Here is a 21,718-nt window from a genome sequence, read left to right on the forward strand (position 1 = left end):
TACGATGAAAAAAAAGTCATCTCGTAGTTACGTGATGTTTACTTTTTTGTGTGTTATTAGAAAAGTTCTCAGACAAGTTGCGAAGGAAGGGGAAGTGTGACTAATAACCGAGGTCGACATAGCAAAAATACCGGAGGACGACATCGAAATTGATAAAACCATGACAGCCATCGGCTGTGCCGTTAACTAAAGTACCAGAGGAAGTTAACTTTTGCGTTCGTAAAAAAGTTTCGTCACCTATTACGTTCTTCCTTTTCTTTTTTTCCGGCAAGAAAATTGCCACGTAATAAAGGCAAAATCTACTTCTACTGCTTCGACTAATGGCCACTCATAAGTAATCGCCAAAGAATACGAGATAGTTTTACGTAAAAGCAACCGTTAGCAGTCTGGGAATGCGATGGAGGTTTTGTTTCATCAGTAAGAAAATTAATCTTCGTTACAAGGTGACTTTTTGTCTTTCTGCTTTTTACTGGTCCTCTTCTATTCTGTCTGCTGGTATAAAAATCGAATAGCTACCAATGCTAGGAGCCATAATATAAATATCAGCCTAGCAATTATCAGTTTCTCCTCGTCCGATTAAGTGGCCTTCAACGAACAACGACGATAATACAGAAATTAATTAAACTCGTGAAAATGGAGTTTTGAAACTGATAAAGATCCCCTTTCGACTGTAACCTGCGGTACCGGGTACTTTTCGTTTTCTAAGAAAGAGAAGAAAACCGAAGGGAACGAAGAGAAATGGTCGACAAACGTTAAGGGGTGCGAGGAGGACGCATCAGAGAAAGGGTGCAATTAATGGAAAAGGGGTTTCAAAAATAAGGATAAGAAAAAAAACAGTGCAGTTTGAATAAAGCTCCGGGAAATTTTTTTCATGACTCGGTTTCACCCCTAAAAACGCAGCTCAACCCCTACATCCGCCGCCCTTATATGCCTTTTTATCTTGGCCGCGCTTGGCACGTAAAGTCTTCCGTGCCAGCTGACGTAACCCTGAAGAATTCTTTTTTTGTTCTCCTTTTTATTTGCTCTTTTTTCTCTTTCTTGTGGGAGGGAGAAGGTGGTAAAGAAGTCGAGCATCTAGCAAGGTAGCAAAAAGCGTTGGTGGAAAGGTCGTCAAAGGGGTAAAGGGTCAAAGGGAAAACCTTTGACACTTCTAGAGTATTTCCGGTAAACTTTACTGCAAACAATGCGTGAGTACCAAGGTTGGTTTAAGAATGACGGTACGTGAACTGTTATAATTTAACCAAATAACGTTTGAACTTTGAAGAATGTCAAAAATATACGTACGATTCGGTTAAATCTCAACTATCGGATACTTGAGCGTTGGATAAAGTCAAAAAGGTAAAGAAACTTAAGAGCAGCTGAACACGAAATCCCACAATTATTCTTCAAGAAATAAGTGACTAGGGAGTTGGAATCGTGCAGAGTTGGAAAGTACGATAAATTTACCAAGTCCGAATGTAGAATTTGTGGCGAGTCTGCACGAAATTTCGTAGGGCGAGGAGGAGCGAGAAAAACTGAAGGAGAGTAAGAGAGAAGAAAAGATATTATAAATGATAAAAAGTGAACCGCACGAATGAGTAAGGTAAATAGATACATACGTAAAACAAGTTCCAGATTCCTGTAAGTTGACAAGATACATTGGGAATTGTTTCAGCTTACTCATTCTTGCTCTTCTGTACAAGAACAAGGGTATTGTTTTAGTATCAAAATCTTATTGGCCAACAGTACAAAAGTTAAGAGTCTAATTTCACTGAAGAGTCCAATTCAAGTGGACTAAAGGGGATAATTATGTGACACGAGGAGCTCTCGAAGCACGTTCGATTGTTATTCCAGAGTCGTGGTTGCCTTGTCAGGGGTTTCTCTACTAGCATCTGGCTGATTCACAAGAGTGTTTCCCTACTTGGAAGCTAAGTGTATCGTGATAAAGCCAGTTCCAGTTGAATCGGTGCATCGGTGCATTCAATAGTAAAGACAGGGGACGAGTACACGTGTCCAGGAATCTATGAACATGACATGTTTGCTTGGTTATTAAAAAGAACATAAATGCACGTACATTTACGTAAGTAACGCATTGGTGAATGTACGAGGACGGTCTTATAAATTTCCTGCGAGAATTCATGGCGGCAAATATCCATGCTATTTGAAAGTTCGAATATCTAGATATGAAAGATCAGGCATCATCGAATTCCCATGACACCGTGTATAAAGTATTTCACCACTTTCAATTTCACTCTAATTCCCTAAGGAATTTCACGAAATTCTAGGGGTACATTTTTCCGCTAATGAATCTCGACACAATATCCTCTTTCCTTTAGCCGTTCCGCCAATTCCATCCTTTCACCATTTCACAGACCAAGTGCGCACAATTATTGCTAAATGTTAAAACAAAGGACGTCAGTCTTACTCACGAGAGAGCCATGCTACCAATTGTCTTTCTCATCCTATTGTGAGATACGAGGATAATCCTGGTTATACGACGACGTTCTTATATCCCTTAGACATTGAATTCCTAACGAGAAATCTGACTTAGAAACGGAGGGTAAATAATAATCCATAAACATTAAGTTATCAATGTCAGAAAGGATCGTACCCTACTGAATGTCTCTGCAAAACGTCTTATATAATGTATTATGAAATTCCCTAGATTTCGTTATAAAATTTTTTCAATTTTTCCACTAGAAATTCACCTTCCGAAGGGTAACCACATATATTGCTCTACACTGTGACAAAGGTCTTCCAGGAAATCCCAAGAGATAAGGAAAACTTGGTCCCTTAAGAAAATATGCTTTTGTTTCATTATCTTAGCAGTAGGCCGATTATCCACTAAATATTACGCGTCGTTTCAACAATAGAGACTTCTTCTTCCAGCCATCTGAGTTCTCTCAAAAACAATGCATTTCAATGATCTCCCTAGAACTCGTTTATCGTACCCATTTCCCATGGTCAAAGAATGCCAAACCAAAACCAAAGTGCGTTACGCACAGCCATTGTCACTTGAGTGACATTTGTGTCTTGTAACAGAGGATTTATTGTCCGTCGCGAATGGAATATCACAGAGGGGGTTTTGTATCAATTGGATGTATCTTTCTTCCTTTTATTTTTCGTTAGCTCTGTTTTGTTTCTTCTTTCTTTTTTTCGCACGATCCGGCGTATCGTACCGCTGATTATTCATTGGGAACAATGCTCGCTTGTTTCAGGGTTCGTTTGACGGTTAGCTGGCACTCATTCTACGTCTAATCACTGACGCACGCTTTTGTCCTCTGGAAAATTAATGTTCTCTGGCACAAGGCCGAGTTTCGTCTATCTATGATTATATACTATTATCTACTGGCAACTTCAGTTCTCTCCACGTCTGTTGTATCCGTCTACGAGAATTAGCATATAACGCAGTTGGCGGTGCCGCGCGGATAACTGAGAAAACTAAATGATGCCAATTCAGCCAATTGGATAATCGCTTCATAGCCTTTTTAACGAGGTAAGTGCAGGTTTCACGTTTTTTTTTGTGGCCAATCAGCTACCCGTACTTTCGGAACTGATTTAAGAGCCTCTTTGAATGGTCATACCAATCGCACCTCACTGGACAAGAAAAATGATTCCTTTCGTGAAAGAATTATCTTTGGGTAGTTTGACAGTTCGGTAAGGCCTCGTGTGCCCATTGACTAATTACCATGGACTAGGAATAATTAATGGACGCTCCTGGACAAATTGCATCAGCGAAAAGAGAATCCCTCTTATCGCGCAGGATCCGTGACTGTTTGCGGATTACGGTTAACCTCAATTAATGCCGACCCTGACGCCACTAAGGGGATTCGACCCCTAGATCCAGGCTGGCGGTGAGTATGAAAATAAAAAGCAACATCGTAATATTTCAATCGTTCCTGTTCCCGACACTTTCTTGTTTTTTCTCCCATGGAATTTCCCTAGAAGACAAAAAACGTTTGGCCCCTAAAAAAAAAACACGGAAAAGTAGAAGATCAATCCTCATTCTTCTTTCTCACCAGACGTGAATTTATTCTTCAGGAAGTGTGAGGGTGAGCTGATGGTTTTCACAGATCGTTGTAAATCAAGAATAAATATTTGCTGGTAATATTAACCGTGTAAGAAGTAAGAAGTAAGTATTGAATATGAAAGAAAAATATTGAGCATAAAAGAGCATTCTAGAGCAAGTTCGTATAATAGTGAATGTGATAGAAAAGGCTCTGTGAAAAATTTCCGAAAAGTTCAAAGCGTACGATGTATTACACGACAAATTAATCACTAGGCGAATCGACTGCACTCAAAGTATACATATGGCTTCATGGCAATTTCGGTCCAGTGATTCCTCGATGTGCAAATACAGTGTAAATTAGTGAAGCAATTAACCGAGGATCGGGTGAGCGTAAATCGACTCGTACAGTACTATTGACTTGACACGGTGAAAGCGGGAAAATTGAATGTCTCCAATACAAGAGAGGAAACGAAATGACAAGAAAAAAAGAAAAAAAGGGGGTTAACGAAGTTTAAGAGGTGGATACACTCGCTGGGTCTGACATTACTCTCTTGACTCTCCTCATCGCTTTCTTGCTTTTCTCCTTTTATTTTTCCTCTTCCGAGGATCGAGTAACCTAAAATTACGCTGACGATCGGCATTTTAACGCCGCCGGGCAGCCAATGCAAATTCCTCATGATACCGATCTTCACAACTACCACCAAAATCATCACCACCAGCAGCAGCACCGTCGCCGTCATCATCAACATCACCATCGGTAGGCGCTTTTCTCTACCCTCGCTTCTAAACCCCCTAAATAACGAGATAAAAAAAATCAATGTCTCGAGAGACTCGAAGCAAACACGCACACTTCTCTATGTCACTCTCTTTCCCTCGACGTAGTGTCGAATGACTGCGAGAGGATCGCTAAATTTAGCGGAAACATTTCAAAACCTGGCATTCTTTTTACGAAGGAATTTATCATGGACGGTAGAGACGAAGATTAAATTATGACGATTAATCGTCAATTTCTGCAGGTTGATTAAAGGTAAATAGTATCGTATACTGCAGAATGGAATTTGCTTACTCGATCAACGAACCGTTAACAAAATTGACATAAACCTAATTGAGACTGAATGGGTGAAAACGATATTCCAATAAAGAAAGGGGGTTTAAAATATTAGTCGAAGCTATTAGTACAACAGTACAATAAATTAACCGGCAATTATTTGAACGTTACGAAATGTGAAGCGAGAGGGCTAAACTAAAGACCCTACTATATATGGAACGTGTAAATCCTATCAGGTAAAGTTTGTCTGTCATAGTTGCACGTTGCAGTTGCAGTTGCAGCTGCGACGGCATATGACAGGTTGATTTGCACAAACGTAATGCAGCCCGTGACCCCGTTTTTGCACGTTAATTCTCCGGTGCAAAACCCATAGGAATTCTTGTCCACTTCAGAACATTCGTTAGTTCGATTTCTATGAATGAACGGGAGACGCCAGGTACAAAAAAAAGAGGAAAAAAAATCAAAATCGAAAAAGTTTCTATCGCGCATTAAAAATTTTCAAACTAATCTCAAAGCTTGACCTTATCTGCGATGCATGGCCGTGGAACTTTGCCTAACGAGAAATTTTCTCTTGGATTCTTAAAAAATACTTTACGAGGCAATTCCTCGCGAATAACTCATTCAATTATATTCGTTTATTGCAAAATCACTATACTCGTCAATTTTTAATGCCACCCTGATAACAATAACTGTTGTAGAGGAACACGGCTGCCGTCCTTTATTATTACTCATTAATACGCTCTTTAATAAGTTTATTAAAGCCTTCCACCGTTTGACGTTAAGGGGAAAGGTTAACAAGGGGGTAGAAGGATAGACTGAGCTTCTATCGGTCACAGTGTTAGGGGTGGAGAGGGGTTGTAACGTTAAGCCACGTTTATGGTATCTAAGCTTTAAGCTCGACTTGACTTCTTATGAAATTTTATGGCGACATCGAGTTTCCTTCATCCCTCACTTTTCCCCCGATACTCACTCGTTATCTTTGTCTAAGGCTCAAAATTTTTATCACGCGTCATTTTTTTTATACTGTTGCTAAAATTCTTCTGGAACGCAACTACCATATCAAGTACGAATTTCCATTTGACAAGGGACCGCTCTTACTTCCAGCGCTGATGGCTATGTTCATTAAGGCCCGATTCATCCCTCGCCTATGCACCGTCAATTTTTTCCCCCTATTTTTCGTAAAATCACAATCGAGTGACGAACCGCCGGTACTTTTTTTACGAGGGACATTCAACAGGCTCTAGTCGAGAGCGCCAGTAGCTCGACCTCGCACGAGTATATACATTTACAAGTATACATATATACCTAAGTATTAGCAGAAGAGAAAATTTCTCTCAACTGCAAGCTACTAGAATATAAATATTTCTTAATCCCAGCAAGCAAAATAGTGGGAGGGTGGTAAAAAAAAAGTTGAAAATATAAATTCAATATCCCATGTTAATAATTTTCACATAAAAGTGAATTCTTGATAAATGCTCGAGCTGCTTACATGTGGCGGGTGGTCTCGTGTGCCCTTGCGTTAACGTCATCCCGTTTCCTTGCCCATATCTCGGAGCGCGTATTTCTCCCAGGGGTAGAACGCTCCAAGACGTAAAAACGCTCACAGCGAGCACAGAGAATCGCACAAGAGCCCTCAAGTCGTCACGAATAAAAATCGTATCGTCCGAGGAAGGAACGCGAGAACGCGTGAACGTTGAGAGGTATGAGATTGGATATACCGGAGAAAAATTAGATATCCGATAAAGATTAATAACTAGGAACAACCGGAGACTGACCGTATAGAAAATGTCAAGATACGTAAGGAAACTGAAACGAGACGTAAAGAGGGGGGAAACTGGTCGAGCAATAAAGATAAAGTCGAAGATAATAAAAAGCTAGCGATGGAAGAAAATGAGGGAGGATGAATAGAATTTCGAAAATTGTAAAAAACCAGCTCGATCGACTCGCCAGGGCGAGAGCCGTCGCGCGACTGAAACAGCTCGCAGCATCCCCATCGTTTCCCGTGGTGCCAGCGGTGGCAGTGGTTGCCAGTGGTTGCCAGTGGTGCTCGTAGAACCTTCCTAAGAGCTGCGCTGTCTCTACTGCTTCATCCTCACGCCGCCACTCAGCTTGGCTTTGCTTTACTCTGCTTGCTTCCATTGCTCTTACTTCTATAGCAACTGCACCTGATAAATATGAGAGTGCATCAACTGCATCAGCTCAACTTTTATTCCATATACTTGTATCTCTCTCTTATCCTTTCCTCTCTCGTTCCCTCTTCTTACTTACCCTGCGTACCTTGTTCTTTAATAACCGTTTCACTCTGATAGAACTTGTGTATACACCGATTTTGTTCTTTTATGACTGTACGACTGCATCGAATGTCGCTAAAAATATAATTGTCCAATAAGAATTATGTTATTAAATTATTAAACTATGCCTAGAATTTATTTAACTAGATACCCATGTGATTTGATATCAATGATGGTTTTACATAGACAACCGACATCAGGGGTTGCAGAATCTTGGGTATCGATTTCAAGTATTTTCAATGTGAGATGCTTGAGGAACCTTGGCAAACCACTTGAAAACTCTTAATACACGCGAGCAGTGTCCTTGGTAGGAGTTTGGAGTTTCTGCCTTTGGAGAAGTTCGAGTTCGACCATAGCAGTGGAAATAATCGATTCAAGTTGGGAGATTCATTGCTGTCGCGAATTGTTCCTGTAACATAAGTATTCAATGGGTATTTTTTTTAGTATTTTATGTTATTTTAAGTATCAGTGAGTTTATATGTACGTTGGATGTGACATGTGTAATAGGAAATATTGAGTACGAGAATCGCTTTGCACATGACGGAGACAATTTTAGGGTTGGCAAAGACGCTTTGGTAGGTAGAAAAGGTGGATATATACCGGAACGGGTAATCGATTATCGAGAATGTCCCTTTGGATTTCCCCTGATAATATCATCCCCTATACTATTCCTGTGTATTTACACTGGAGGACCTTTTCAAGCGGCTACTTACGCGCTCCATTGTACACACACTACACAGATCTATACTACAAACTCTACAAGTTCTCTCGTGTATGTACATATATACCTACTGTCTTGAAATTGGGTACTTTTCTTGAAAAGTAAACTAGCCTCGTAGAAGCTTCCTTGTTCCTTATACACACAAACATCCCTGTGGTACATATAAAGTGGTATCACTACATGCCACTAGCTATTTTACTCGATCGTATAAGAGAACATTGGTGCTCCATTACCTTTAGTAATGCCGAAACTAGCTCAGTCGCCACTGGTCGATTTTGGTTAGAAAACAAAGTAAAAGTAAAGTGAAAGAAAGGAGGACTCGAAAACATTGGAAAAACCATAGGAAAAGCCACGAAGATTGTATCTTTTCAAATGCGAAAAAAAGGAAAAAGGGTTTCCCTCTATTACACTCTAGTAGCCACCACTTTTCCTAGCACTCAGCTTGATTATGTCAATTAGTTAATTGCGGTCAAAGTTAAAGGATTATATTAGGAAAATTTCAATATAAAATCTTGTTTTAATTGAGTATTGTATTTTTATATTAAAAAAAAAAACATGCTGCCAATAGCTTTATACTTGGCTAGTTATCAGTTTCAATTTCATGTATCAAACGTAAAAAATATCAGGGCACGTATCCGTGTGCCTGACGCGATCAAACGATTTATGAAAAATGCTACAAGCCGCATCGAAATTGCGCAGTCCTTTTTAAAATATTGAATCCAAAGGCATTCTGTCTCTTTTCATTTTCTTATCACAGGGTCGAGGACGTTTTTATTGGCAAGATGTCGCACTGGAACTACGCTAAAAATTGCACGGTCTACCTATCGCACAGACTGCACGTAGCATATAGATAAATATAGTCAGACGTGAAATAGCAGGATAGCTGGATACACATAAAGCATCTGAAGATGCGGATGGCCATTCGTTATGCTGAGTTTTTGGCTAAACGAGCCAAAAAGAACTATATCCAATGTACTATGTGCACCCGTCCGTTACTTACAGATAGTAAATACATACTTTAGTATACAAGGTATAATTCCATCGTCCGTAGTGTGCGTTGCGTCACGTTGCAGGTTACGGAAGTAATAACGTTACAGTGATTGTTGCGCCACGTGTTACATCGGAAAATTAAGGAAACTTTAATTTTCAAATGTCATGAACGTCACAATCGTTCCTTGGTACTCAACTCTTACGTTCTCTTATGCCTATCGCGTCGTCAGTGTTCGAGTTTCGATTTCGTCTGTCGTTAACAATGGCTGCCAATCCTGTGAAAGCGTTACGATATTTTGAATCGTATCCACGTATCATTCGGTATGTATGAAAAATCGAACAGCGTACGTATTCGTGAATTTTATCGTAATTCTATAAGTATCAAAACTTTCTTATGAAGTTTGCAATTTTTAATCGCACTGAAAGGATTAACGAATAAGATAAAAATTTTTTGGTTAGGTGGTAGAAAAGGGCTCAGTAGAATTTGGTGCCTGGGGGTGGATTGTGATGGCACACAATGGTGTTCATACTACACCTAATATCTAGTAGAATGGAAGCCGATGTCGATGCAAGAGAATTTCTCATAGTCCAGGAAGTTCGCACAGGTAAAGTAATATATTCCACAGGATAGAATGGGTTAACGTTGGGTACCGTAATGGCCAGTAACGAGGGTGAATGATAGGTTTGCAAGGGACACAGAGTTTGGCATCGGCGGTGGCTCGATCACAATACACTTATATGTATATGCTGCGGATATATATTGCGTCGTGTAGTGTAGATGGATATATCTCGTAGACACCCCGCAGAGAAACGCCGAAAATCCATCAGGCTGGAAAATGCCTGTCGGTTGCTAACGCTCCTCTAACTGAATTGGCCTAGATTCGTTTTTAGAGCGTCGTTGTGCCTGATAGAATCTTTATCACGGTCATTTCCAGACATCCTTTCTTTCCTGTTCCCATTCGGTATAACCGCTTGCCAATTTTACCTTTCTTCCTTTTTTCCCTCTGTTTACCAATTTTCCAACTAGCCCCCTCTTGACCAATTAAATTTTACCAAGCTAACTTTACCCACCCCTCTTACTTTTAGTGGCTATCCATCTACTCTAAGAGTATGTCAAGAAGAACACGACAATAATGGAAGTTTGCTTGGTTAAAAAATCAATTGGTATTCTTGTATGATCTTTAATAAATATAAAATAAAACAATTGCAATTGTTTTTTTTTTCAGACAATTAAACTAGTTTTAATATAGCTATTTGTACATATAATATATATTTATATTTGTGTATGTATATAGCCTGTGTACATAGAAATATATTTATGTATACGTACAATTTATTTACAGTAAATAATTTAATTGTCCCAAATATATGGACAATAAGTTATCTTTAAATGCCAGTGATTCAAAAAGTATTGTAGGAAAAATGTAGCAGTGACGACAACATGAAATTAACGTTGCATAAATATTCTCATACTTTCATGCCGAAATTAAATAGGCCTTGTAAAAGTTCCAGGGGGACTTCACTATGACATCACAGACGGAATTCAATAAGACTACCATTCCCTTGTATCCACAATTTTAATTGTACAACAGTTGTACGTTTATGTTCCCACATTGTTTCTCTGCTTATTTTCTTGACATGACTAACAAGAACGTCAATAAGTTTGCAGAGACTCGATGATATCATTACCATCTGTAGGACATTTCGTCATTAATCGTCAAATTCATGAATTTGCGATTTTTTCCAGCCGAGTTTTTGTAACTCTCTGTAAAATAAATTTGAGTTTTTAGAAGACTTTGGTAAACTAATGATATGATAGTTTTAAAATAATTACTTACTCCCTTGTGGCTTTTAGAAAAGGTTCTGGACCACAAATGAAAACACATCCCTGGCTGGATAACTCACCAATGAGGTCTTTGAGCAATTCATGTGATACTGTACCACGTCTGCCGGCCCAGGACTCATCCGGTTGCGAAAGAACATGAGTCACCTTTAATCTAAACAGCAATAAATAATTTTAATAAAATAATTATGTTCTGATCAATTTCAATAATTTTATAAACAAATACTGACCTAGAAGTGTTACTCACACGTTTCAATTGTTTGGAATAGAAAATATTTGCTTGGTTTCTGTTGAAGCATACCAGGTTCATCCTCGTGCTACATGTTAAACAAAAATTGTACGTGAATTAAAATATCTCCAATTAAAGCATTATATTGTAATTTAATTTGATATTGTTTTAATTAATTACACGTTACGTCGACCTAGAGCACGTTGAATTATGCTCAACATAGCTGTTAGCCCTGTACCAGCAGCCAGCATATGAATGGTTGAAAATTCATCGAAATTCTCAACAACGAATGTTCCAAGTGCGTGGCTTAGTGTCAGGGTTTGACTCTTCTTTAAGGACGTAATGGACGGACTAAGGGCACCATCGGGATAACGTTTAACAATCAAACACAAAGAATCACTTTCATAGCCAGGTGCCATGTCCTCTGGATGAAGGCACGGCGGTACTGGTGTGTACCTCCTTGAGACTTCCATTCCTGAATAAAAGTAGATTTAACAGGCTTACGTAAAGTTTTTAGTGAAAATCATAATACAGTGGAACTTCGATAATTCGAATTTCAAGGGAAATAAAATATGCTTTGAATTATTATAGTTTCAACCTGTCGGGGTTTTCATGTTATAGAAGTGAAGCATTAGAAAATTTCAAGATTCATAGTCTTACAGAGATTTTTGACTTCTAAAAGTTCGAGTTATGAAAGCTACACTGTATTGAAATAAATGGAAATAAATTTGATCTTACCCATTACTAGCATTTTGGCTTCAACGTGATGACCAACGGGTACCAATTCCAAATAATCATTGGCTCTAAGTACTAAAAGATTTACATTTTCGCACAAAGATGTATTACTGATCACCTCATAATCCTTGTAACTACGCTGTTTAGTCTTTGGTTCGCTTAGTAATATACAGGATCCATACGTTTTCCATGTAGCTCCTTTCTTTTTTGTAAAAGTAAAATCAACCTGTACCAGAGAAAATCTTGCATTAATTATTGGAATTAAGCATAATCTACACATATCGCTGAAATGTTGTAACAGTAAGATATTAATCAAATTAAAAAAAACCTTACATCCATTGTTTCAAAATTCCGTGACCATCTTGGAGGCCAATTAACATCTTCATTCAATTCCAACTCGTGCGTTACAATATCTTTATCAAATGAAAGAATCAAACGAAATTTCCTCTCGCTTAATCGTGTCAATTGATATCCAACGGCGTGATATCCTGTAGCAATATGGTAAGAAAAAGTAATCGATTGACTCGTTTGCTGCCAATCCATTTTCACAATTGATGAATTCTTCGCTGGACTCTCCTCATTTTTTTCTATAAAAATAGAAGTAATAAATTAAGTATTTCATATATATACATATATATACACGTTCATTTACAATGTTTACTCACTGGTACAACTCGATAGAAGACCAGAAGACGTGTTGGACGTGCCAACCGATTTGCTATTTAAATTTTTCTCAGTGCTTCCGCTCGACAATTTACTTAATCTACCCACAACACACTTTTGTAATATGCTTTGATAATTTACCCAGGCGTGTACCTGAAATTAACGATCTGCGGGTGCGTCAAGATATTCGATCGACGTGTCGGCCATTGGCGGTAGATAATGAAGGAAAATAAATGAGAGGAACACCTTACGTTTTCAAATAGTTTAGTCGCGTCCTTTCCTACACCTTTCATCAGTTCAGGAATACCACCTGGATGAAAATCCATATATCTTGTAACGTTATAAACAATTCCTGAAAATTATGATTATGAATTAACATTAGCCTGGCATATTTTATAAACATACAACATGTTTCAAACCTCGAATTGCAATCCAAGCATCCGTTCTCTTATCGTGCTTGGCTAGTTCAGCTGTAGTTACTATTCGGGGAACACCACCAACTCCAGTAAGGTCAACTCCAGAAGAACCAAGCCTAATCCAATCCATTAGACTATGTCCTGGCGCTAGTGCAGTCTTGTTTCTTGGATTTCCTGAAAATCATTAAAGTTTTAAATGACCAAAAGTGCTTGAGATAACGTTCTAGTATTTTGTCAAAATAAAGTGCTATAGCCTGGAAGCAGTACGTTTATTATTTCTCAAGGCGTTTTATTACATTTAGATCTACTACGTAGTCAGTCACGGAAATATCCACTAATTGACAATTACAGTAATTACTAACCATCTTGGACCCGGAGGCCGCGGCCATCCTCGTCCATTGCTGAAATAGCTGGTGCCCCACAACACCGGGGCATCTTTGTCACCCGTCAGAAACACCAAAACTTTAGAACCATATCTCCTTTTAAATAAAGACACGTCGATATCCCTTTGTCTAAAATGAATTAACCAAAGGGTTTCCACCGTTTGGAGCACGTGGTTCGATCATATAGGTCATACCTGACCTCCTGATTGATCATCCTCAAATAGAATGCATTATAAATGAAAATTCCAATGGGAAATTAATTTCGAAAAAAAATGACGATATAAAAAATTCGAATAGCTCCATGAGAAATACATATGAAAAAATAAATACTATGATCTTAACCGTAAAGGCAGTCTTTTCAATTCACTGACTTTCTGTTTGCTTATGTTAAATATGACATATAGACACACTGAACCCGATTGATCCCGCCAATTCAAAAAATGTTTACGACAGTGACGTATAACGACCACAAGAGAGTACCAAAGCGTCAAAGGTAGTAATACAAATGTAAAGTCCTCAATTATGCGCGCACGGCTTAGAATAGCTTAGCACAATTCGACGAAGTTTAATGGGGAATAGCGAATTTGCTGTTCCCAGGTCGGAGGATTGCGAGGGACTGCGCTAAAACACACCGACCAATACCGAAACACTCGGAGAAGACAGATAGATCAATATAGAAGCGGGCGAGCAAGCTCTCCCGGTTACGCAGAGTAGCACGAGCTCCTCTTGGAGGACCGAGTACCTCTCCAGGAATTCAACAAGATGTAAATGAAAATATTCCAATATTTCAAAAGAAATATAGAGAACACAGCTAAAAGTTATTGTGTGCCTATGGCGTAACTAGGACTGGTACGATCGATGCGAAAGTAGTACTTATTGTTAGTCTCCAGAACCGAAAGCGCAAGAATTTGAATGGCGGAGAGAGAAAAATAAATGTCCTGTAATTGCAAATTATTTAATTTACCAGTGTTTATTCGGCAGCTTTAAAATACAGCCATCAGTTTCGCCCAACTTCTCTAATATCTCAAGCTGATTAAAATTCTGTATTGTAATGATGGATCATAAAAAGGAAAAAGGACCAGTGAGGCATAGAGTGGAAAATTTGTTTTATCCTGACTAAAGCTCCTCAATTAGTTACCGAGAACTTGAAGTTTGCTGAAGAATTTACAAAGTTTACGACAGATGGAAGCTTGCGAGAAGTTTAGTAACACAGCCGTTGAAATTTTAATGGTTATTTTGGCAGTGCAAATGAGTCTTTGACAAACAACTTATTTATAAGCAATTTCAAGAGTAAAAAAAAACATTTACGATTGTATTAGTTTTATTAATTATATTCTATTGGTAAGGGTTTGACAAATAATATTTTATTTATTTATAGACCTGTTCGCTTCGTCTGTATTAATTGTATGTGTGTACAAAGTGTGAATTTTTAGTGATTAGCCATAACAAAGGTCCAATAAAATTGTACACTTTTTATCATACACTTGTAGCTTATGCAAATGAGACAAACAAACCTTAGACGGTTTGCGCATAATCGCCCTTTAGTCTATCCCCCTCTTACTCAGAAATAGTATAGAAAACTATGAAAATCATAAACTTAGATCTCCTATTAATCGGATGTAATAGACCATTATGCACAGACGCGTCTATGCATAGAGGTACTCCCAAGTGTCTCCTTTATTGTGGTAATATAATAATACCACATTTTCCCTACGGTACGTTTCAGAATGGGTTGGGTTAATATGGTGTGGCAATGGTCAGTCGAGTGAATTTCCCACATGCCTGTTTACAGTTCGAAATTCGCGGTGCGACCGGCAAATGTAAAACACTTGTTGCCCCATAAATGGATTCAACAGGTTCCGTAAGTTTGCGTGTCCCATACGATATTACGAGGCTTTTCGAAAATAGGAACAACTTCATTGTAAGGTTACCATATAAAATTCCTTTAGGAACAGCATGTAAATCCAATTAGGTCAGCCATCGTGATATCTTTTATGCGTAAAGGAAGCCTCTACAATTCTGGGTGCTTTGAATTATTTAAAAACCAATTAAAATATGTATTGGATCTGTGGAACACACCACTTATGGGATGTAATGGTACGTGATGTTATGTCAAAGATAATACTTATATCCGGATAAAATTTAATAATTACCTGTCGCTGAACCTGTGGAGATGCTTGTTGAAGGTGCAAGATTTTCATTGACTTCCAGTTGCTTCACCTTGGCGACTCCACTAGGTAAGAGTACAGCATTTCGGGCCAAAAGACTCGTCGGCGACGAGGGTGGTTTTACTTCAACTTTTTTTATTCTCTCTTGAAGATATTTTGATTCGCTGTCTGAATCTTTATCGCCTGATTGTTCCGATCTTGTCTCATTCCCTTGAGAATTGTTAGGTTCCATAGTGTTTACAAGCTAGTCAACAATAAACAATAAATTATTAATATTTTGTTCCGTCAAAATATTGTATCTGCACATCTAGGAAACTTGGTGTGATGTGAACGTATTTACTGGCAGACATACCAAGAGGGCAGCACCGTCCAAACTTAATCCATACATACTACTACAGGTTGTAAAAATGAAATACCAATTAAAATGAGTTAATAGCAATTGTAATTTCATGGTATATCACTTAAAAGAAAGATATGGTATCAAAAGAAAAATCAATAAATAATAATAATTGCTCCATTCTCAAGTGATAAGTATCCAACTAGTTTACCTACAGTCAGGACGGATTTAACCTCAATATACTAAGAATAACAACCATCTCTAGAAATCGAAGAAAAATGTACCACCATCTCCAATACTCACTATTCAAATAGAAACGGGTCGAACAGTATGCAATAACGAGATAACCACTGAAATTAAGTTCTTCTTTGTCAGGTAATCGTAGTCAAGTGGCCTCGGTAAAGTGACATTCACTGCCGGTCCAGAGCACTTCACTAACACATAGAAAAGGGCGTCGTGATGATACTTATCCATGACATTCTCCTACATATGCAGGTCGGGAAGCGGACCATTCAGCCAAGCCTTTGCAGGAGCGACGCGTGCGTGCCGAAGTGTGCGTTTTGAAGAGCGCTGTAGTAATCAGGAATCACAAAATGGGAGGAGAACGGTGGAGAATGACTGAACCAGGCTGATCGTCCAGTAACATTAGCAACACCGAGGAAGACATATAGTGACCGGCGTTCATTTTGTGCAGTATTAATGTACTTGGGAGTCATTGAACGATCTATCTACAAGTAATGACTGGAGACGTGACATGCAAATGATTTTTACACTTGTGCAAACATTTTTATGGATGTGAACAAATTTGAGAAGATAACGATAGATTGAGAACCAGTATATCACGAAAGTATAGTCAGAACACAGAAAGTATAAACATCTTGTGTAGTTGCGGATAACTTTGTAAGTATATCAGATAATAATTTATAGTTGAGAAGACAGAAGTCTCCCGTTATATTAATAATAACGCCCATATGCTGATACGTGTTCTTTATACACAGTGCTAGCAATTTCAAAGTATTGTCTATGGACCTATTACATTTATAGAATTAAATGTATATACTGTATGATAAATGCCGGATGTATTTTAGCGAGCGTCCAATTCACATCGAGACATCAGTCTGTCACATGTTATAATTCGATAAAATCCTTTTATTGGATTATCAGTTTGTATTGATTCCAGTCGGCACTTTACTCCATTTTTCACAATTAGCCGATGCAGATATACAGAGTTTTGAGAAAATTATAGGTACCTTGAAAGCACTTTATTTTATTAATTCCTTTTGAATTAACTTGAGTACCGTTCTAGTGGAAGTGTTAAATTTCATTGGCAAGCGTCATGTTTTAAGGACTTCCTATCATCACGTGAATGTCCATTATTCCCTTTTTTCTTTATTGCTACCTTGAATGTTTTATACGATGACTCAAGGAACGTAATTCGCTTTTAATTTGATGTCACGTATATACTATGTATAAAGATGCGTAAGACTGACGCAACAGGAAATACAGTTCACAGTCTACGAAAACACCGTGATTAAAAAAACTTATAGTTGGAAGTCGTTTGACGGGAAGTTCCAACGGGAGCAGGCAGATGGACCATTCGCCTAAGATATTTTGTAGCAATAATATCAGTTGTCATTTGAGCTTTGTGACAAATGGACGTATTTCGCCATGAGTGCCGCTGAAGCCTCACTTTACGAAGCAGTGTTTCTAGACACGCATCCGAAAGGACCGAGAATGTCGCATCAACAGGCTGCACACTCTGTATTCATTCAAGAACGATTTTTACGTTTTATTGATACCGATCAGAATTTAGAGATCTCACTATGCCATTTATAAATGAACTAGTGGTAATAGACTCATCGATATAATTATTACCGTTCATTAGTAATCTAGTCTCGTTTGCCTTATGAATTAAATAATGTGGTGAGTCGTCTTATACAATAGTATATGTTGCGTAAGGGAGTGTCTCGATCGCGGTGGACCATAAGGAATTATTAATGCTGAGGTGATACTCATCTACTGAAGGTGTCAAGTAAAATTTGAGAATAACATCTAGACGGTTTACAGAAACGTAACAATACATTTATATATAGGGAATTATCGTGTGAATTACATAAATGGCAGAAATTTGCGAATATGACTATAGTCATCGTATATGATTACGTCTTCGTTTTTCTACACTATTTTTGTCAACCGGTGTTCAACACTAGTCCGTCTACCAGATTTATATTTTTTATAGCCCATTATACATTCTCAAAAAAAATAAACGGCTCAATGCGGCCGAACGCTATGGTAGTTTGCATCGTTCAACGTAGTTCTCACGCTCCATTTATTTGTTCCGCTTTTCGTTTATTTGAGAATTTTCAAGTGTGTTTGCCGACACGTGTAACAAGAAAAATAATATCAGTATTCTGTCAGTAATATACCCAAACTATGAACAGATAAAGTTTAATGAAAGAAAATAAATGGTGGAACTAGATCGGTTAATAAAAATCTAAGATAAAATATATTATTACAAATTTTAGAATTTCAACAAACAACATAGTTATTAATTGAGTGCATGAAATAAATACCGTACTGACAGTTGTAAACAAAAATTGACTGCCCATTATCCTATACATTAATTATCTGATTGCTAATTTCCGTAAACCATGTGCAACTGCAAAATAATGCAATATCATTGGAGCAGCTACTTCTGGTAATCTAAAGCAAACAGTTTTTCTGTCATATGAAAAAGCCTAATAGTGTTTATCAGACCTGAGTGGAAACGTAATGAATGTTATAATTTTCCACCAGGCATGCAGATAGTTACATATTTCATGATTGTTTTTTTTTGTGCAAACAGGTAAATGTTGAGCAAAGAAAAAAACTCGAAAAAGATGCCAGTCATGGGGCAACTTATTCGCATAATTCACAGGCTGGTAGAACTCATTGCAAGAGGATTTTTCCTTATCATTGCGTACATTAGCGGACCAGCGGAGTCGCAGCCTCCAATTAAAGACCTGACATTATTGCATAGTGCCACAGCGCTTGCCATTAAAATACGAAATAGACAAGTAAGCAAAAATATTTAATCACACATTTATTAATGGTATTTAAATGTTGAAGTGGGTACGAAAATGGTACCGATCATCGAAACCTCATTTCACGGATTTTACTATCAATAGATAAACAGGAATTTAGCACTATTAAAATTTGAAACAGATTTACTTGTTAATAATATTTAAAGCTAATTTTCACGGATATGATTATGTCATACTCATAATAGGTACATACATATGCATGATATACTAAAAACATAATATTTATGCATCGATGTTTTTTGTATGTAACTTTATAGTTAACATCGGAGGAAGTCGTGACGTCTTATATTGAGAGAATTAAAGAAATTCAACCAATATTGAATTGCGTAGTGGAGACACGCTTTGAAGAAGCTTTAGAGGAAGCTAGAAAATGTGATGAAATGTTGAAAATGGCTAATGCACCCAGTATAGAAGTTTTAGCAAAAGAGAAACCGTTTTTAGGGGTGCCCTTTACCACTAAGGTAGAGAATTGTTGGTGGATAGTGTGAAATATTTGTAACGTGAAATCAATAAAAGATCATTTTTTTAGGATTGTATAGGTATAAAAGGAATGAGACAAACTGCAGGTTTGGTTATTCGAAAAAACAGTATTGCCGAGAAGGATGCAGAAGCGGTACGATTAATGAGACTAGCTGGTGCAATTCCTCTTGCTACGACAAACGTCTCAGAATTGGGAATGTGGTGGGAAAGTAGTAACTGCATTTATGGTACCAGTCGGAATCCATACAATACAAGGTATGCTTGTTTGTTTTTTGCCAGAAGTTCGAATACGTTTATATTATGTTTTTCGTGTGTAGGCACATTGTCGGTGGCTCGTCAGGTGGTGAAGGTTGCATACAGGCTGCAGCTGGTTCTCCATTTGGAATCGGATCTGATATTGGTGGATCCATTCGAATGCCAGTTTTTTTCAACGGAATTTTTGGTCACAAACCATCCAAAGGTTTGAACTCTATAATGCTCGATTCATAAGTTATCAATAATTACATGACAGATGGTAGTGTATTCTTTTTGACTAAACTCTAATTTCTAGAAATTTATATTATATTATTGGTAAACAGGTATTGTATCCTATGAAGGCCAATTTCCTAGTCCTCTCAGTGAAGATCAGGGTCAGCTTTTAGGAGTAGGACCAATGTGTAGATACGCCCAAGACTTGCTCCCAATGCTCAAATTACTTGTTAATAAAGATTGCGAAGCAGTAAAGTTAGATACGAAAGTTGATATATCTAAGATCAAAGTAAGTATATGCTGCAAGCAATGTTTCAATTATAATGATAGGCAGTATTATAATTAATTAATATTATTGATTTAGTTCTATTATATGGAGGATGATGGTGGTCAGTATTGCGTGTCGCCTGTGGACCCAGAGATAAAAAATAGTATGAGGAGGGTTATACATTATTTAGAAAAAGCACATCAAGTAAAAGCTGCAAAGGTGAACATCAAGAAATTAAGGAAAAGTAATGCTCTTTGGTTGGCTAATATGGCTTGTAAGGATGGCAAGGGTTTTGCTTATGAAATGACAAATAGAAAAAGTCAAGTCAATCTACCTTTTGAATTTTTGAAATGGGCTTTATGTATAAGTCCACATACACTTATTGCACTTCTTACTGCTGCCTTTGAGAAATTCGGCGTGAAATATGGCAGTGAGGAGCATGTAAAGCTCATACAAGAAAGCAGAGAGCTTTATCAAGAGTTCAGGGTAGGTTTTTGTTGTTCAAAATGTTATGTTATGTTCATGATCGAGTTGATGCAGTGTTAATTTCTATTTTTAAAGGATATGCTAGGCGAGGATGGAGTATTTCTTTATCCTACACATCCAACCGCAGCACCAATGCATCATGAACCTCTCATCAAACCATTCAACTTCTCATATACTGCTATTATAAATGTTTTGGGTCTACCAGTTACTGCATGTCCATTGGGTTTGAACAAGCAAGGATTACCGATTGGTATACAGGTAAGTTTATATGATTAGGTAATAATAAATATGGTATGAAAGTACAACACTAATGGAAAAAAAATTAATATAGGTTATTGGAGGCCTCTACCAAGATCATTTAACTCTAGCCATAGCTGAGGAATTGGAAAGAGGTTTCGGAGGCTGGGTTCCTCCACAAATACTGGCATAAGATATGGTGTTATGATAGTATTATAAGAATATAACTATGTTGGTTCAAACCTGTGACTTACCAGTCATGCCTGTATAAGTCACCCTGAAAAACTTCACTATCAGCAAACCATGTCTTTGCCAGTTAAATTTTAGTTTTATTTCTTTTTTACACATAGTGAGAATTGTGGAGGTTTTTCTATATTATTTATGTATTCTGAGATGAATCCAATACTTTACTGTTTTATATGGTGGTTGATGCTAAGCAGCATGTAAACTCTAATGTCATCTTTAAGATTCTTGAAACACAACCTCTATCGTATTAAACATCTTATAGATGACTATTAGATGGTATGTGTTATCTGGGATATTAAGTCATAATGAATAAGGACAAGTACAAGTCACTCAACAAACTTATTCGTCTGATGGATATACATACACATAAAGCTATGTATTCAGATAGACTACTATTTTTATATACCTCATTTATCTGTATAAAAAAAATTTTATGAGACCACAGGAAGCATAGTGGTAGAAAATGCTTCTGGTAACCACAAAACAAATGTAAATGCTTCGATGTTATTTAAAGTATGAAAACAGAAAACATTTAATGACATTAGTCCAATATATATTTTACATATTGAAAAATAAATATTCTATTATTTTTATTCTTATTGTATTAATTTATTCCTAAAGTGCAGCTAAATAATGTG

The 21,718-nt window shown here is 37.5% G+C and overlaps 3 protein-coding genes and 2 long non-coding RNA genes across 15 annotated transcripts in view; 3 read left to right on the top strand and 2 right to left on the bottom strand.

The window, feature by feature from the left end:
* LOC107270195 (monocarboxylate transporter 10) overlaps nt 1-7,744 on the bottom strand; it is a 30,560-nt gene extending 22,816 nt beyond the window's left edge. Inside the window, exons 1-2 of one of the 2 annotated variants that reach the window (XM_025087602.1) lie at nt 7,479-7,744; nt 6,526-7,402 (exon numbers count right to left, since the gene is read on the bottom strand). The gene's annotated coding sequence lies outside the window, so the exon portion shown is untranslated. Of the gene's footprint in view, nt 1-3,998; nt 4,125-6,525; nt 7,403-7,478 lie in introns of those variants that run through there. The other variant, XM_025087603.1, reaches the window with a different exon arrangement.
* Nucleotides 3,160-6,509, top strand: LOC112494709. Of its 2 annotated transcripts, none has more exons than XR_003060449.1 (4): nt 3,160-3,475; nt 3,625-3,833; nt 3,925-4,111; nt 4,262-6,509. It is a non-coding gene; the product is annotated as an uncharacterized LOC112494709 (long non-coding RNA). The 2 variants fall into 2 exon arrangements; XR_003060450.1 differs by having other exon boundaries at nt 4,021-4,111.
* Nucleotides 7,745-8,629: 885 nt separating the features above from the next.
* LOC107270202 lies at nt 8,630-11,105 on the top strand. The gene is made up of 3 exons (XR_001538269.2): nt 8,630-9,359; nt 9,498-9,643; nt 10,894-11,105. It is a non-coding gene; the product is annotated as an uncharacterized LOC107270202 (long non-coding RNA).
* On the bottom strand, nt 10,331-16,253 carry LOC107270197 (cytochrome b5 reductase 4). Of its 5 annotated transcripts, XM_015744994.2 has the most exons (12): nt 16,116-16,253; nt 15,461-15,719; nt 13,287-13,359; nt 12,928-13,098; nt 12,760-12,860; nt 12,511-12,661; nt 12,179-12,432; nt 11,849-12,071; nt 11,291-11,585; nt 11,112-11,198; nt 10,877-11,035; nt 10,331-10,803 (listed from the first exon to the last, which is right to left on the bottom strand). In XM_015744994.2, exons 2-12 carry the CDS (start codon nt 15,506-15,508, stop codon nt 10,749-10,751), a joined length of 1,617 nt encoding a protein of 538 aa, XP_015600480.1. In that variant the 5' UTR covers nt 15,509-15,719; nt 16,116-16,253; the 3' UTR covers nt 10,331-10,748. The 5 variants fall into 5 exon arrangements, with proteins under 5 accessions (XP_015600480.1, XP_015600478.1, XP_015600479.1 ...); XM_015744992.2 differs by lacking the exon at nt 13,287-13,359; XM_015744993.2 differs by lacking the exon at nt 13,287-13,359 and having other exon boundaries at nt 15,461-15,715; nt 16,116-16,240.
* A 199-nt stretch (nt 16,254-16,452) lies between these two features.
* LOC107270198 (fatty-acid amide hydrolase 2) lies at nt 16,453-21,657 on the top strand. 5 transcript variants are annotated; one of them, XM_015744996.2, is made up of 9 exons: nt 16,453-16,712; nt 18,658-18,868; nt 19,153-19,356; nt 19,425-19,630; nt 19,693-19,835; nt 19,954-20,132; nt 20,208-20,597; nt 20,673-20,855; nt 20,929-21,657. In XM_015744996.2, the coding sequence occupies exons 2-9, from the start codon at nt 18,662-18,664 to the stop codon at nt 21,025-21,027; spliced, it is 1,611 nt and encodes a 536-aa protein (XP_015600482.1). In that variant the 5' UTR covers nt 16,453-16,712; nt 18,658-18,661; the 3' UTR covers nt 21,028-21,657. The 5 variants fall into 5 exon arrangements, with proteins under 5 accessions (XP_015600482.1, XP_024943373.1, XP_015600484.1 ...); XM_025087605.1 differs by lacking the exon at nt 16,453-16,712 and adding an exon at nt 17,443-17,573 and having other exon boundaries at nt 20,929-21,027; XM_015744998.2 differs by lacking the exon at nt 16,453-16,712 and adding an exon at nt 17,456-17,735 and having other exon boundaries at nt 20,929-21,027.
* Nucleotides 21,658-21,718: the final 61 nt, after the last annotated feature.

Source organism: Cephus cinctus, unplaced genomic scaffold, assembly GCF_000341935.2.
Source record: "Cephus cinctus unplaced genomic scaffold, Ccin1 Ccin1_scaffold0709, whole genome shotgun sequence".
Lineage (NCBI taxonomy): Eukaryota > Metazoa > Arthropoda > Insecta > Hymenoptera > Cephidae > Cephus > Cephus cinctus.

Coding starts and splice junctions, on each gene's coding strand:
- LOC107270197 (XM_015744992.2), bottom strand. CDS start 15,707: ATGGAACCTAACAATTCTCAAGGGAATGAGACAAGATCGGAACAATCA. Junction 13,099..15,460: donor CTCCACAGGTTCAGCGACAG/GTAATTATTAAA, acceptor AATGATTTTCAG/GAAATCCAAGAAACAAGACT. Junction 11,036..11,111: donor CGTGTGAGTAACACTTCTAG/GTCAGTATTTGT, acceptor ATTGCTGTTTAG/ATTAAAGGTGACTCATGTTC.
- LOC107270198 (XM_015744996.2), top strand. CDS start 18,662: ATGTTGAGCAAAGAAAAAAACTCGAAAAAGATGCCAGTCATGGGGCAA. Junction 18,869..19,152: donor TTAAAATACGAAATAGACAA/GTAAGCAAAAAT, acceptor GTAACTTTATAG/TTAACATCGGAGGAAGTCGT. Junction 20,598..20,672: donor AGCTTTATCAAGAGTTCAGG/GTAGGTTTTTGT, acceptor CTATTTTTAAAG/GATATGCTAGGCGAGGATGG.